This window comes from Gekko japonicus, unplaced genomic scaffold (assembly GCF_001447785.1).
Source record: "Gekko japonicus isolate JY-2015 unplaced genomic scaffold, Gekko_japonicus_V1.1 scaffold1395, whole genome shotgun sequence".
Taxonomy (NCBI): domain Eukaryota; kingdom Metazoa; phylum Chordata; class Lepidosauria; order Squamata; family Gekkonidae; genus Gekko; species Gekko japonicus.
This window is the reverse complement of record NW_015161440.1, coordinates 309,431-326,028: the sequence shown is the minus strand read 5'-3', so window position 1 is coordinate 326,028 and position 16,598 is coordinate 309,431. Positions and strand designations below refer to the sequence as shown.

At 50.3% G+C, this 16,598-nt stretch overlaps 1 protein-coding gene across 2 annotated transcripts; it reads left to right on the top strand.

Annotated features, from left to right (window-relative positions):
* The first annotated feature begins 5,829 nt into the window (after window positions 1-5,829).
* Window positions 5,830-16,555, top strand: ZDHHC4 (zinc finger, DHHC-type containing 4). 2 transcript variants are annotated; one of them, XM_015429024.1, is made up of 7 exons: window positions 5,830-5,906; window positions 7,218-7,491; window positions 8,766-8,869; window positions 9,708-9,886; window positions 11,290-11,415; window positions 13,614-13,858; window positions 15,796-16,555. In XM_015429024.1, exons 2-7 carry the CDS (start codon window positions 7,369-7,371, stop codon window positions 16,039-16,041), a joined length of 1,023 nt encoding a protein of 340 aa, XP_015284510.1. In that variant the 5' UTR covers window positions 5,830-5,906; window positions 7,218-7,368; the 3' UTR covers window positions 16,042-16,555. The 2 variants fall into 2 exon arrangements, with proteins under 2 accessions (XP_015284510.1, XP_015284511.1); XM_015429025.1 differs by having other exon boundaries at window positions 8,796-8,869; window positions 15,796-16,553.
* Window positions 16,556-16,598: the final 43 nt, after the last annotated feature.

The following is a 16,598-nucleotide window of genomic DNA, read 5'->3' as shown; positions in this document are numbered from 1 at the left end:
GGAACTCATTAGGATTGGCTACATTAGGGGTGTGTGGCCTAACATGCAAAGGAGTTCCTGCTCCAAAAAAAGCCCTGGGTTTTGACAACAAACAAGGTCAACAGAATAACAAGCAAAAGGTGGGTGTGGCTGGATGACCACACTTCTGGTAACATGGGGGTGCGGCCTAATGTGCTAATGAGCGGTGCTGTCAGGGGTGTGGCCTATTATGCTAATGATTGTCTGCTGTTGGGTGTGGCCTATTATGCTAATGAGTTCCTGCTGGGCATTTTCTACAAAAAGAGCCCTGCCAAGCATAACCGCTTTTTCTAGTGAGTATATTGGGGGTACAGGAAAGAGGACAGCCCTGGGGGCGCAGCAGTAGGAGCCGGAGGCTCTTGCCATGAGACGATGTTGTTTCTCCAAAGAAAGCTTCGAGAAAAAGATCACGGCGCCTTGTTAAGAACAAACTCACCAAGCTTTACCATCAGGAAGACTTCTCAGAAGGGAGCCCTCTTGGTCTGCAGTAGAACCGATCGGATTCGAGAGACCGACAAGATTTCCAGGAGCTCCCTTCGGGAGCACAAGCAGGGATGAGGAGCTCTGAATCTTTACATCCCAATCAGAAGGTGGGAAGGATGTGAAAAAGAATGCCTGTAAAGGATGCAAACTACCAGGCATATTACCAGTTTGATTAGAGCGGAGGAGGAGAAGGAGGAGAAGAAGGAGAAGGAGAAGGAGGAGGAGAAGGGCGGAGGAGGAGAAGGAGGAGAAGAAGAAGAAGGAACAACAACAACACCTTTATTTGGTCATTGCAATACACAAAGGTTTGAATGTCTGATGCTTTTCGAATAAACCAGGAGCTGAGTAAGGCAAGCGGAACATCACTAGTTCAAGCATCTCTTGGAGCTGGGGTGGGAGAGGAGGAGGAGGAGGAGACTGGATTTCTGCCCCACCCTTCACTCAGAGTGGCTTACAGACTCCTTTCCCTTCCTCTCTCCACAACAGACACCCTGTGAGGTAGGTGGGGCTGAGAGAGCTCTGAGAGAACAGCCCTTGAGAGAACAGCTCTGAGAGAGAACTTGTGACTGTCCAAAGGTCACCCAGCAATTGCATGTGGGGGAGTGGGGAATCAAGCCCGGTTCTCCCAGATTAGAGTCTGTGCTCTTGACCGCTACACTAAACTGACTTTCAGCCACCTGTCCTTCCCCTCTCTCCCTAATCGGTGACTGGGTGAGGTGGCAATATTGTGGGACACCTTTCCAGCAGTGAGATGCCTGGGCCCCAAAATCATGAGGCGCGACTGCTTGAGCAGGCAGAACGTCTGGGGCCATCCCTGCCTGCTTGATCTCTGATGGAAATTAAGCAAGGGGGAGGGGAGGCTGAATATTTTAGCACGCGCCTTGGACTGTGTTCCTAAAAATAAGCTAAAATGGAAAACACTGACACCCTACATACTCATTAATACTTGTTAGCTAATCCAGACAAATCACTCTTCCCGGGGCTTGGTATTCATCATCGCTGAAGTCCATTAGACTTTATGCTTCGCCCACACATTTGGACCGAAAGGGAGACGGAAGCACACTTGAGTCAGTCTCCCCCTCACCCCCCCTTGATGACGGGAGTGATCCAAGCTGGATGGGAAGAGGATTGAACAAACTTTGGTTTGCCACCGGGGGGGGGGGCATTTGGGAGCGTATAAGAATGCATTTTGCAGCAGAGACTGGTCTCTTGTTCCACGCGGCACGTTCAGATCTGGGCACTTGCTGCATCACCTGCAGGCCAGGAATTAAAGTTGCGGGAAGGTCTGTGTAGAATAATTTAGAGGCCACCTGTCCACCTGTGTACAGCACACCTCAAAAAAGATTTTATAGCATGAGAAAAGGTGCAGAAAAGGGCAACTAAATATGATTAAGGGGGTGGAACGCCTTTCCTATGAAGAAAGGTGAAAGAGGTTAGGGCTCTTTAGCTTGGAGAAATGATGACTGAGAGGGGGGGGGGACATGATAGAAGTTGACAAAATTATGCATGGGATAGAGAAGGTAGAGACAGACGTCCTTTTCTCCCTTTCTCATGATACAAGAACTCGTGGGCGCTCCATGAAATTGATGAGCAGTAGGCTAAGAACAGATCAAAGGAAGCCCTTCACCTGAAGAGTAATGAACATGTGGAATTCACTGCCGCAGGAAGTGATGGCGGCTACAAGCACAGACAGCTTCAAGAGGGGATTGGAGAAACATCTGGAGCAGAGGTCCATTAGTGGCTCTTAGCCACCAGGTCTTGATGTCTGGCGCATTGATGCTCTGTCTTCTTACATAAGAACATAAGAGAAGGCAATGTTGGATCAGGCTAATGGCCCATCCAGTCCAACACTCTGTCACACAGTGGCCAAAAATACCAGGTGCCATCAGGAGGTCCACCAGTGGGTCTTGTTGGTGCTGGGGGGGGGGCAACAATTGGAGACCTTTTGGACTTTTTGCTCTGCTGGTCGACCTCCTGATGGCACCCAGGTTTTGGACACTGTGTGTCACAGAGTGTTGGACTGGATGGGCCATTAGCCTGATCCAACATGGCTTCTCTTGCGTTTCAGGGCTCTTTTTGTCGTTCTTATGTTTACCAGCTCTGCTTTAGCAACAGCTGTCTTAATTAACTCACAAAGGGGCTGAGATCTTGCAAGGAGCCCAGTGTTGATGCAGCTGTTAAAGTTCTGTTGTGGTTGTTTTGTGAAACTGCATCCCCGGCTTGTTTTTCGTCCTCCATGGGACTCAAGATGGCATACCTAGGGTGCCAGGTGTGTGTGTGTCTTCCATATGAGCACTGACCAGTCTGAATGCCACTTAACTTTGGCATACTCTGTATACCGGGCGAGTGTCTGTATACTGGGCAGGTGATGCAGAAGAACTGAGTTGAGGTCTTGCTTTGCTCACACAAGTTCAGCTTCTGGGCTGCTGACTTTAATGGTTTTAGGAAATCCAGTGGCTGGGAAAGGAGCGGAGGCAAACTCTGGAGATCAGAGCTCATACTAGAAATAAGGAAGATATGGAATTGGAAGGGAGGGTACTTAAAACCAGGAGTGCGTGATAGAACATGTGTGCATTTTGGATGAGATTTACACGGAATGTGGTTCAGCAAAGCTGCTGCAACCATAAAAAGGTTGTTGTTTTGCAGTATAGAGACAGCTGAGGTCGCACAGGCCCAAGAATAAGCTGAAAAGCAGGTGTGTGTGTGTGTGTGTGTGTGTGTGTGAGGACTGAATTAAGCTTCTGCAAAGCGATGTCCCCGTTCACTTTTGCCTCTGTCCTCATCTTGACCTCTTTGTGTTTTCCATTATGCGCCATAAAAAGAAATCAAATATTTGCTGCTGGCATTAAGCGATTTGCACGGGGGCCGCAGGAACTAAATCCAGGCCGCAACATTAGGACAGGGCTTACGGGGAGAGACCCCGGCCAAGCGATGATCCAATTATCCGCAGGGAGCCACGTAGCCCCGGAGGCCTAAATCCCCTCTCCAGATCCCAGCCATATGGAGGCAGTGGCTGTAGGGCCCAGGGCTGGCCGATCGGTGTGCACTGAGAAACTGCTTCGCAGAACGTGTGAGGAGGAAAGCAGTTCCCCTGGAGAAAATACCCCATTGAAGTCCCTCCCCTCCCCAAATCCTGCCTGTGTCCACCTTCCAAAGCAGCCATTTTCTCCAGGGGAAACTGATCTCTGCAGTCTGGAGCAGCGTTCCCTCTAAGCTGAGTTAGTGTGAGCTAGCTTACAGTGCTTTAGCCTCCAGCTCGCAGATTTTTGTCTTAGCTCAGGGAGGATAGCTCCAGAGCAGCGTTCCCTCTAAGCTGAGTCAGTGTGAGCATAGCTCATAGAGCCAGTTTGGTGTAGTGGTTAAGTGCGCGGACTCTAATCTGGGAGAACCGGGTTTGATTCCCCACTCCTCCACTTGCACCTGCTGATGTGACCTTGGGTCAGTCACAAGCTCTGGCACAGCTGTCCTTGAAAAAGAGCAGTTTGTGTCAGAGTTCTCACAGCCCCACCCACCTCACAGGGTGTCTGTTGTGGGGAGGGGAAGGGAAGGGAGATTGTAAGCCGCTCTGAGACTCCCAAGTGAAGGGCGGGGTATAAATCCAATCTCCTCCTCTTCTTCCTCTTCTTCTTCTTCTTCGGCTCCGGCTCTGGCTCACACATTTTTGTCTTCGCTCAGGAAGGATGGCTCCGCAGCAAACTAATCTACGCAGCAGCCAAATTCCTTGCTCACAACTTTAATGCCAGTAGCTCACAAAGTAGTATTTTTGCTCACAGGTCTCCATAGTTTAGAAGGAACATTGCGAGTCCAGAGCAAACTAATTTACGCAGTAGCCCAATCGCTCGCTCACAACTTTAATGCCAGTAGCTCACAAAGTAGTATTTTTGCTCACAGGTCTCCATAGTTTAGAAGGAACATTGCGAGTCCAGAGCAAACTAATTTACGCAGTAGCCCAATCGCTCGCTCACAACTTTAATGCCAGTAGCTCACAAAGTAGTATTTTTGCTCACAGGTCTCCATAGTTTAGAAGGAACATTGCGAGTCCAGAGCAAACTAATTTACGCAGTAGCCCAATCGCTCGCTCACAACTTTAATGCCAGTAGCTCACAAAGTAGAATTTTTGCACACAAGACTCCACAGCTTAGAGGGAGCATTGGTTCAGAGCAAACTAAATTATGCAGCAGCCAAATCGCTGGCTCACAGCGTTAATGCCCAGTAGCTCACAAAGTAGAACTTTTGCTCTCAAGACTCCACAATTTAGAGCAGGTGATCTTAAGCACCTCCCACTGAGGATGGTCCTCATGTTTCTGAAGCCTAGGTTTTTTTCATGGATTAGTGAGCTCTTCTGGCCCCTTAGAAGCTGTGGTTAGTTTTCAGGTGCTGCAAAAGACCCCCCCTCCGGTCCATTTTGCTGCAACAGAGGAGCCCCCCCCGGGGGGGCAACTTCCGGGTATTTGTGGGACGCCTCTCCTCACGGGGGCTTTTTGTGCTAAAGACTTTTATATTGCATTTGACGACAGAACAAAGTTTGAGCCCAGTGTGGCACCTGTAAGACCAGCAAAGTCTGATTCTGGACAGTGTTCCCTCTAAACTGAGTGAGTGTGAGCTAGCTCACAGTTTTTTTAGCCTCCGGCTCACACGTTTTTGTCTCCGCTCGGGAAGGAGGGCTCCAGAGCAGACTCATTGATGCAGCAGCCAAATCGCACGCTCACAACTTTAACGCCAGGAGTTCACAAAGGAGCATTTTTGCTCACAAGACTCCACAGTTTAGAGGGAGCATTGATTCTGGGTATAAGCTTTCGTGTGTGTGCATTTGACATTTGTGTGCATTTGCCAATGGCCCAGATATCCCTCCCTGCAGCAGGCAGGCTTTTATTTGGACAGTGACTTTCTCCTGTATGTTTCCCCCCCCCTTCCTTTAAGTCGGTTGAGGATCCATGTAGAGATTTTTTTTATTGCAAACGTCGGGCGGGGAGTCCCTCTGTGGAAACTCATTCTGGGTGTTTGCACAGCCACTTAATCCGGATTAACTAAACCGGAATTTTTTCTGAAAAGGGCGACTCAGACTCCCCTCCGACGGGTGGTTGCCATGGAAACGCGACCACGGCGCCGCAGACGCCGTTGCGTCACTCGCCGCCTTCCCCGCCTAGCGTGGCTCGCGCTCGTTTCCACGGTAACCGCCCGCGCGCGGCGCTTCCGGGTCGGGCACAGGCGCCCGCCGGCTTCTCTATGACCGGCTTCCGCCTCCTTCGTCACGTGAGCCAAGGGTCGTCTTCCTGCTGCTGAGTGTGGGGGGCGTCCTGGGGGGGGGGGCGCCGTTGCCAGGCGACGCCGAAGGTGCCTTTCCACCCCCCAACCCTGTCCAGACCCAAAGCAATGCAAAAACCGGAGACAGAGAAGACAGGAGGGTGAATAATAATGAAAGTGGGCGGGGTGTGTGTGTGAGTGAGAATGGCGGGCAGAGCCGGTCCACCCGGCAGGGTTGTTGTTGTTGTGAAGACGACCGGGGCAAAGTGCGGGAGATGGGGTGTGTGTGTCCCTGCGGGCAAAAGGGTTGGGGGCGCCACTTGGGGCCTGGAGCGCCCCTGGAGAAGAATCATGATCCAAAGGGGCTGGGGGTAGCAGGTGAGCTGGTTGCCATGAGTTCTGCAGGCGCATACTGACGGGGGGCGTGGTTCAGTGGCAGTCAGAGCGTCTGCTTGGCATGCAGACCCCCCCCCCCTTCAATCCCCACCGGCATCTGCAGCTGAAATGACCGGGCAGGGGGTGAGGTGGAAGACGTTTCCCTGCTGGAGACCCTGGAGAGTTGCTGCCAGCCTGGGTAGACAATACTGACCGTAATGGACCAAGAGGGTCTGGTTTAGTATAATGTCGCTTCCAAACAGCCCGTTTGGTGTAGGTGGTTAAGTGCGCGGACTCTAATCTGGGAGAACCGGGTTTGATTCCGCACTCCTCCACTCGCAGCTGCTGGATGACCTTGGGCAAGCCATAGTTCTGATAAGAGCTGTTTTTGAAAAAGAGCAGTTTCTGTCAGAGCTCTCTCAACCTCACCTACCTCATAGTCTGTCTGTTGTGGGGAGGGGAAGGGAAAGGAGTGTATCAGCCGCTCTGCGACTCCTTTGGGTAGTGAAGGGTGAGGTATAAATCCAATCTCTTCTTCTTCTTCATGTGTGTTTGGAGAGGAACTGTGGCTCAGTGGCAGACCATCCGCTTTTCCAGAAGGTCCCAGGTTCAATCCCCGGCAGCATCTCCAGTTAAAAAAGACCAGGCAGGAGGTGATGGGAAAAACCTCCGCCCGAGACCCTGGAGATCCACTGCCAGTCTGAGTAGACAAGACTGACTTTGATGGACTCATGGTTTAACTCAGGATAAGGCAGCAACTTCATGTGATAGTTTCATTTGAAGGCACATTAAATTTGCTGAGTCCGACCCTAGAGACCCACAGCTGGTCTCAGGCAGAGGAGGGGAGGTTTTTCCTATCACCATCTCAGCCGGGGCTTCTCCATCTAAAGGCAAAAGTTACATGAAGCTGCCTAGACTGAGTTGAGCGTCGCCCTAAGGCCCTTTCCCACACTGGCTACCTGGAGAACCAGATTTGATCTCCCACTCCTCCATATGCAGCCAGCTGGGTGACCTTGGGTCAGTCAAAAGTTCTCTCAGAGCAGTCCTCCAAAGAGCTCTCTCAGCCGCACCTACCTCACAGGATGTCTGTTTCATAGCTAAACATGAGAAGATCGTGCCTGTCTCGGCCTGGGCTTGGAAACAGCTTTGCTGGGGAGTGTCTGGGCTTTCCCTCGTCCGGTGTCTGCAAAGGGGAGAGAGGAGGAGGAGGAGCCCTCGGGGGCCAGCGTCTGGACTCTGCAGAGCAGGATGGACTTCTTGGTCCTCTTCCTGCTATACGTCACTCTGGTGCTGCTGACCATTCTCTTGGTCTGCCTCTATTCCGGAAGGAAGCAAAGTTGGCCTTCAAGGACTGTCGACTGGCTGGCGCAGGTAAGAAGAGAAGAGAAGAGATTGGATTTATGCCCCGCCCTTCACTTGGAGTCTCAGAGCGGCTTACAAACTCCTTTCCCTCCCCCTCCCCACAACAGACACCCTGTGAGGTGGGTGGGGCTGTGAGAACTCTGACACAAACTGCTCTTTTTCAAGGACAGCTGTGCCAGAGCTTGTGACTGACCCAAGGTCACATCAGCAGGTGCAAGTGGAGGAGTGGGGAATCAAACCCGGTTCTCCCAGATTAGAGTCCGCGCACTTAACCACTACACCAAATTGGTGAGTAAAGAATGTTGGCACTGGTTGCAGAAGGTGGGCTCCGACAGGTCTAGGGGGAAACCAGACATATAGTTACAGCAGTCTTTTTTTTTTTTAAGAGGAAAGGGTGTATGCTTCTTTGCCTCCACTGTTTCCAGAACAGGTCGGCCCTCCATTCCAGTGCCACCTGCTTTATGCGTCTCCCAGGTCCTTTATCCCCAAATGTTGCACGCAGCCTGCCAAGGGTATACTGTGAATAAAAAAATTGAAACAAACATAACCCTGACAACTAGGATCAAGAAATTGAAAAGCTAAGTCAAACTGAGTAGAGGGCCAACAATGAAAACTTATTTATACATTAAGTTTGTAAAAATACATGTATTTATTTGTAAAGGAATTAAAAAACCTATAGCGGGCCCAATCACACTGCATGTAAAAATCCCAAAATCATATATACACAATGGCCAGAATGCATCAGGTCAAGACCATTGGCCCTTGTGTATATATGATTTTGGGATTTTTACATGCAGTGTGATTGGGCCCGCTATAGGTTTTTTAATTCTTTACAATTAAATACATGCGTTTTTACATATTATTTATACGTTACGTTTTTATTGTTGGCCCACTACGCAGCCTGCAAGGGTATCCCATACCTGTGTTTTTGTGCTTTGAGTACTGAACCGGGGTGCCATTCAGAGCTAGTTTTGGTGAGTGAGCCAGTTTGGTGTCGTGGTTAAGTGCACGGACTCTAATCTGGGAGAACCGGGTTTGATTCCCCACCCCTCCACTTGCAGCTGCTGGATGACCTTGGGCAAGCCATAGTTCTGGCACAGCTGTCCTTGAAAAAGAACAGTTTCTGTCAGAGCTCTCTCAGCCCCACCTGCCTCACAGGGGGTCTGTTGTGGGGAGGGGAAGGGAAAGGAGATTGTAAGCTGCTCTGAGTCTCCGAGTGAAGGGCGGGGGATAAATCCAATCTCCTCGCCCTCCTCCTTCCTCTTCTATTATTTCTCTGAAAGTTTGTGGCTTTTATGTCTTTTTTGGCACAGGTGCTTTCTCGCGTCATCCCCGCCCAGGTTCATGGAGCTGCTCAGAGGGGACTTCACCGCCTCTTCCACACACGGTATGGCTGCCTTTTGTGGGTGCCTTCCCTCGAGCTGTATCCGATTGTTAGTTCTCAGTGTCCGTCTGTTACTCTGCCCTTGTCTGGTGTGCTGGTTAAGTGCACGGACTCTAATCTGGGAGAGCCAGGTTTGATTCCCTGCTCCTTTACATGCAGCCAGCTGGGTGATTTTAGGCCAGTCACAGTTCTCTTGGAGCTCTGTCAGCCCCACCTACCTCACAGGGTGTCTGTTGCAGGGAGGGGAAGGGAAGGCGATTGTAAGCCGCTCTGAGACTCCTTTGGGTAGGGAAGGGCGGGGTATAAAGAAGAAGAAGAGAAGAGGAGATTGGATTTATACCCCGCCCTTCACTTGGAGTCTCAGAGTGTCTTACAATCTCCTTTCCCTTCCCCTCCCCACAACAGACACCCTGTGAGGCAGGTGGGGCTGAGAGAGCTCAGATAGAACTGCCCTTTCAAGGACAGCTCTGACAGTACTATGGCTTGCCCAAGGTCATCCAGCAGGTGCGAGTGGAGGAGTGGGGAATCAAACCCGGTTCTCCCAGATTAGACTCCGCGCTCCTAACCACGACACCAAACCCATTCTTCTTCTTCTTCCTCTTCTTCTCCCACACCCCGGGCTCTGTCGAGCAGATGTGCTCTGAGGGTCCCATGCTCGGATTTTAATTCGGAGGTGCGTGGCAGCCCGAGTCAGGTTGGGACTGTGGGATGCTGGGAGAGGCAGCTGAGGCTTTGCCCCCCCATGCTGTTTTCCTGACCTGAAACGGCTCTGGGGAATTGCCGTTTGCCCTGCTGGGAAAACTCGGTCTTGTGACAGACGCCGCCTTCCCCCTTGTGACAGACACTGCCTGTTTGTTGCCCTGCACCTGGCTCTGGAAGTGTTGGTTTACGGCGAGTACACCTGGGAGGTGTTCGGCTATTGCCAGGAGCTGGAGTTCGGCCTTCCCCTCCTCCTGCTTCCTTACCTGCTGCTGACTGTGAACGTGGGCTTCTTTGTTCTGTGCGCCAAGACTGACCCCGGTAAGACCACTTTTGCTCTAGAATGGCGGCCGTTGGCCAGTGTGGAAATGTCCCCTGTAGAGGCCAGCAGTGATTTATCAGATGGGGTTTGCCCCTGCCTTGACTGCACCCCTTCTGTCTCTGAAAGGTTTGTGCTGGAGAAGCCAGCGTGGCGGAGTGGGTAGAGCAGGGGTGTTGAACTCATTTGTTATGAGGGCCGGATCTGACACAAATGAGACCTTGTTGGGTTGGGCCGTGTGTGTCATAAAATGTTATGCCAGGGAGCGGAGATATAAATTTTATAAAGGACACAAACACAAAGGGTTTTGTTTTTTTAAACTTAAAATAAAAACATGCTTCAAACATTAGCACTCTTGCCATATTTTGTTTGTTTAACCGTGTCTGATAACTGACACTTCTTGCTCTGAATTATCGCATCAAAATGTCTGTGCTGTGGCAGTCTTGAGTATGCTGTTCAGGTGTGTCTCTGTAAGCTGCAAACCTACGATGACACAGCAGCAGCAGAACTGGAAGAAGAAGCAGAAGACAGCCAGTTCCACTGCAGGCCTGATAGAAGTCCTCCTGTGGGCCTGATCTGGCCCCCGAGCTGCATGTTTGAAACCCCTGGGTTAGAATGTTGGACTAGGATTTGGCCACGGAAGCTCGCTGGGTGACCTCGGCCAGTCACACACTCTCAGCCTCACCTACCTCACAGGGTGGTTGTTGTGAACATAAAACAGGAGAGGAGGAGGATGTAAGTCACTTTGGGTCTCCATTGGGGTGAAATACAGGAAGTAAATAAATAAGCCAGACAGTTCTGTTCACGTACAAAACCAGATGTCAGCGAGAAGCATTCTTTGGCACACAGCTGTTGATACGTGCGTCTAGGAGGGGAGGCCTCCCCGTCACATCAGTCACCGCCTGGCCTACCTACCTAGGGCAAAGTTTCAGGCTTTGAATTGGTAACACGCTGGCAATAAGATCTTGCCGGACTGCCGCGCCAAGCGGTGGTTTGCCCTTGGACTTCTTTTGCCACCCCAAGTGGACCTCTAGCAACCTGGAAGACTGCAGATTCGCCACTGGGGCGGGCCCAGCCAGCTTCCAGTATGAGGCCTCCAGCTCTCACTGGCATCCATGGGAAGGGCGTTAGGGCAGTGCTGGTCCCTCAGCAGTGTCTGCAACTAACTGGAAAACATGAGCTGAGCCGGCTGCATGTATTTGGGGAGGGATTCCGCCACCCCTTGCTGGCTGCTTCCGCTTCGGTGATCACAGGCCGGTGTCACTCAGCTTGTGAAAGTGGGCATTTCTTTCCTCCTACAAAGTATCTTGGCCGGTAGCACCCATTCGGCACGTGAAGTCAAAGGGCAGGCAAAAGGGGGTGAAAGCACAGTGACAGAGACGCATTTGTCCATTCCTTGTTGCAGGTGCCGTAACCAAATCCAACCAGGCGCTCTTCCTCCACGCTTACGCTTATGATGGGGTGATGTTCGAGAGAGGCGCCAAGTGTGCCGTCTGCAGCACCAGGAAACCAGCCAGATCCAAGCACTGCGGTAAGCTCTTGTGGCCGCCCCCGCTGCAGTACCCTCCCCCCTCCTCCTTAACAAGCTCTTAAGAACATAAGAACGTAAGAGAAGCCAAATGTTGGATCAGGCCAGTGGCCCATCCAGTCCAACACACAGTGACCAGAAATACCAGGTGCCATCAGGAGGTCCAGCAGTGGGGCCAGGACACCAGAAGCTCTCTTACTGTTGCCCCCCCCCCCCAAGCACCAAGAATATAGGGCAGGGATGGCGAACCTTTTAGAGACCGAGGGCCCAAGGTAAAAGGTAAAGGTTCCCTTGCTCGAAAGCCAGTCAAATCCGACTCTAGGGTTGCGGTGCTCATCTCCGTTTCAAAGCCGAAGAGCCAGCGCTGTCCAAAGACGTTTCCGTGGTCATGTGGCCGGCATGACTAAACACCAAGGTGCACGGAACGCTGTTACCTTCCCACCGAAGTGGTCCCTATTTATCTACTTGCAATTTCTTGCTTTCGAACTGCTAGGTTGGCAGGAGCTGGAACTAGAGACAGGAGCTCACCCCGTCTTGCGGCACCCGGGTCTTGAACCGCTGAACTACTGACCTTCCACAGCCTGCAGTTCAGTGTCTTAACCACTTGAGCCACCAACACGGCAATTTAACCTGAATACTGAGGTTTTACTTTAGAAAAAACAACTCATACCATTAACTTAAGATGATCCAAAGTAAGGAAAGCAATCCCAAATGCTTTCATTTACTTAAAATTATTTGGCAGAGAATTCGACACTTTAATGACGGTCTGGGCCTGGCTGGGGCGATGGCATGCGTGCCCACAGAGAGGGCTCTGAGTGCCACCTCTGGCACCCATGCCATAGGTTCGCCACCACTGATATAGAGCATCACTTGCCCCAGACCGAGAGTTCCTACCTATACCTTGTGGCTAATAGCCACTGATGGACCTCTGCTCCATATGCTTATCCAATTCCCTCTTGAAGCCGTCCATGCTTGTAGCTGCCACCACCTCCTGTGGCAGTGAATTCCATGTGTTAATCACTCTTTGGGTGAAGAAGGACTTCCTTTTATCCGTTCTAACCCGACTGCTCAGCAATTTCATTGAGTGCCCATGAGTTCTTGCGTTGTGAGAAAGGGAGAAAAGGACCTCTTTCTCTACCTTCTCTATCCCAGGCATAATCTTATAAACCTCAAATCATGTCACCCCCCTCAGCCGTCGTTTCTTCTGCTGGAAAGGCCTCATCTGTGGAGTCTCTTCCTCCTGCCTCTTTGATGCTGGTTCCTCTGCCACCGATTCCCTCCCCTGAATGATCCTCTCCTGTCCATTCTAAGTTTGAAAGCTTATTTTTGTTGTTCAGTCGCACAGTCGAGTCCGACTCTTCGCGACCCCATGGACCAGATCCCGCCAGGCCCTCCTGTCTTCCGCCGTCCTCTGAAGTTTGCTCAATTTCATGTTCGTTGCATTTATGACACCGTCTAACCATCTCATCCTTTGCCGTCCCCGTCTTCTTTGACCTTCCATCTTTCCCAGCATCAGGGTCTTCTCCAGTGAGTGCTCCCTTCTCATTGGGTGGCCAAAGTATTTGAGCTTCAGTTTCCTTATCTGGCCTTCCAGGGAACAGTCAGGGTTGATTTCTTTTAGGACTGACTGATTGGATCTTCTTGCAGTCCAAGGGACTCTCAAGAGTCTTCTCCAGCACCATAGTTCAAAAGCTTATACCCAGAATTAAACTTTGTTGGTCTTCAAGAAGCCACTGGACCCAAACTTTGTTCTGTTGCTTCAGACCAACAGAGCCGCCCACTTGAACCTCTGCCCATTATAAGACCAACAACTCTGGTCACTTCTGCGTCTGGTATAGCTGCTGGCGCTGCTTGTGTTTCAATGGGGTGTAACTTCTCAGTCCCTTGTTATCACACTGCAGATGTAGCTTATTAATGTAGCTCAGCGTGGTGCTTTCCTTTTAATATCCCTGCGAACACCCCATGCCTTGAGAGTGAAGGGGAAAGGCAGGCTATATGATGAATAAATTCAGGGGACCGCTTGCAGAAATGATTTGGCAACAGGATTTAGATGGAAATGGAAGCATATACCTAATTGCTGCGTTTCCCCCTCAAGCTTTGGGCAGAAGACATAAAGCACATTAGCTCCAGTGGGGGCGCTAAGCCACAGAACTTCTGTCTTGCTTCTGACAGCCAAAGAATCGTATTCTGACTTTGCTTAGGGGTCTGCCGTGCCTGCGTGCATCGCTTCGATCACCACTGCGTCTGGGTCAACAACTGCATCGGGGCCTTCAACACGAGATACTTCCTCGCCTACCTCCTCACCCTGAGTGCCATGGCGACCGCCATCGCGGTCGTAACGGCGGCCTTCCTCATCCAGGTGGTCTCTCTCTCGAGCCTGATGCTGGGGTATTACACAGATGACCAAGGCCAAGAGCGACCGGTCGACACCGTCTTTGTTATTCAGGTAAACGCTGAGGAAAAAGTATTTTCCTGACACTCCACCGAAGAAGAGATTGGATTGGATTTATACCCCGCCCTTCACTACCCAAAGGAGTCTCAGAACGGCTTACAAACTCCTTCCTCTTCCCCTCCCCACAACAGACACCCTGTGAGGTAGGTGGGGCTGAGAGAGCTGACAGAAACTGCTCTTTTTCAAGGACAGTTGTGCCAGACCTATGGCTTGCCTAGAGATGTAAAATTTCCGGAAATTTTGAAGCTCGGAAAAAAACCCGTTTTTTTTCGGAAAAAAACGGAAATTTTCGGAAAAATTGAAAAAAATGCTACATTATCATTTCTTTTGTCTTTTCTAGATTGAAAGTCATTCTGTTACTTTAGGAACATAAAATATGACTATGGACATTTTTACTTGGCATGAAATTATCACAACTAGCACATTAAAAATATAGTGTATCCAAACAATTATTACAAACAGAATACCCACTCACATGCAAAAACAAAACTGAAACCTTTTTATTTTCTTCTGACAATAGCACCTCCTAAAGGAAGAAATGCATCTTGTTCTTGCATTGGAGAGTTCAATTGGAACCTAGGACTTGCTCAAGCATTAGATCAATCTGATACCATATATATATATGATTTGGAAAATATTTGAACACCTTGTCTTAAAATATTTTAGTCATCATGTTAAAATAAAACGTTCCATAATCATTTTTTTTTCTTTTCTTTTTTCAATTTTTCCAATTTTTCGGAAAAAAACAAAAAAGGCTTCAGGAAAAAAATGGAAAAAAACTGGTTTTTTTCCAGGCCTTCACATCTCTGGGCTTGCCCAAGGTCATCCAGCAGCTGCAAGTGGAGAAGTGGGAAATCAAACCCGGTTCTCCCAGTTTAGAATCCATGCACTTAACTTTTGCACCAAACAGCAGCAAACCAAACTCGAGCCTTTGTGAGTTTACCTCAGTAGAGGCAGAAAGAGAGCCGGTGTGGTGGCTAAGAGTGCTGGACTAGTACCTGGACCACCCAGGTTTTGCATCCTCAACTCGCTGGGTGGCCTTGGCTCAGACCCACCCTCTCCGCCTCACCTCCCTCACAGGATTGTTCTGACAATCATACGGAGGAGAGAATTACGTAAGCCGCTCTGGGTCCCCTTTGAGGAGAAAGGTGGGGTGCAAATCAAGCTAAGTAGATTTTAGAAGCTTGTGTGGAAGGCCGGCCAACTGGAATTTAATCAAAGGAGATCTTTGTCGAGTGACTACTTCTAAAATTTAAAGGCGCCCATAACAAAAGCCTTAGCGTAGCTGTTTGCTACAAGGCTTTTACTTTTGGCTGCCTTCCTTCACGGGCAAGTGTGGTTTCAGTGAGCCCAAGGCAGTGGCTGGTCTCGAAGGGTGGCTGAGGGATTACTTATAGCAGGGGTGTCAAATATGCGGCCCGGGGGCCGGATCAGGCCCGCAGTGGAACTGGCAGTCTCCTGCTTCCAGTTCCGCTGCTGCATCGTAGCTTGCTTTACCAGACTCTCTTAATCACTCAGCCATTTCATGTTTTAACCCGGGTCTGAGACTCAGAACTCTGAGCAGGAGATTTCTGTGGTGAATGTCCATAAATCAAAAGCAGGTTTGCAGCTTACAGAGCTGATGTTTTAAGCATGTTTTTATTATAAGTAAAAAACCCTCTTTGTGTCCCTTATAAAGCTTATACCTCTGCTACTTGGCATTACATTTTATGACACAGGTGGCCCGGCCCGACAAAGTATCATTTATGTCAGACACACACACACACACACACACACACACACACACATACATATACATATACATATATATAAAATTAACACCCCCGGACTTCTCTTGTGCTGTGTCCAAGAGGGAGCAGATTGTATTGGGGATGAGTGGGGCGGGATCCAGTTTCAGATGGATTTATTCTCCCCCCCCCCTCGCTTTGCAGCACCTCTTCTTGACTTTCCCCAGGATGGTGTTCATGCTGGGCTTCGTCGTCGTCCTTGCCCTCATCCTGGGCTCTTACTTCTGCTTCGGTCTGTACCTGGTCCTGGCCAACCAGACGAGCCACGAGTGGTTTAAGTCGAGAAGGTTCAAGAGTGGGGCTTACAGAAACATTTACTCGAGAGGGGTCTGGGGCAACCTTGTGGAAATCGCGAAGCCCCCTGTGAGCCCCGAAGCAAAGAGAAGGTAATGCGCGCCGGAAGCACTGACAGACCGCCCGCATTTGCCTACAAAGTGCCCTTAGCCAGGCAGAAAAGGAAATGACTACAGTGATTTCAAAGCGCCCTTCCGAGAGCAGTTGTCCCTCCTGCCTTTGAGGATTTAATGGCCTGGAAGTGATTCCGGCTGCTGCAGCAGCAATCCTTATCTGCAAGTCCTCTGCATATAATCCCCAAAGGGATGATAAGTGAATTAGTCGGGAGGCACGGGCTAGGCTCCCGCAAGGAGCAATCCTGCTTAGCCTGGCAGACCCACTTATGGGGTGGAGAAGGGGGGGCCTGTGGTTCTGTGCAATGGTCCACGGAAGGAAGGGTTCCTTTGAGCGGGTGGTGCGTTGGCTGCAGGTGCTGAGAAGGAACTGGTTCAGGCCCCGCCTTGGGAGCTGCAGAGTGCAGAGGGACGCCTCCGACTCCCCGTCCCCAGAACGAGAAACACACATTTTTATAAAGAACTTTAATTAACAAGCGGAACTGTACAACCTGAACTGTACAACCTACAATTAAAAGCTATGCGCTTACAAAAAAAGAA

Coding starts and splice junctions, on each gene's coding strand:
- ZDHHC4 (XM_015429024.1), top strand. CDS start 7,369: ATGGACTTCTTGGTCCTCTTCCTGCTATACGTCACTCTGGTGCTGCTG. Junction 8,870..9,707: donor CACCGCCTCTTCCACACACG/GTATGGCTGCCT, acceptor CCCTTGTGACAG/ACACTGCCTGTTTGTTGCCC. Junction 11,416..13,613: donor AGCCAGATCCAAGCACTGCG/GTAAGCTCTTGT, acceptor GACTTTGCTTAG/GGGTCTGCCGTGCCTGCGTG.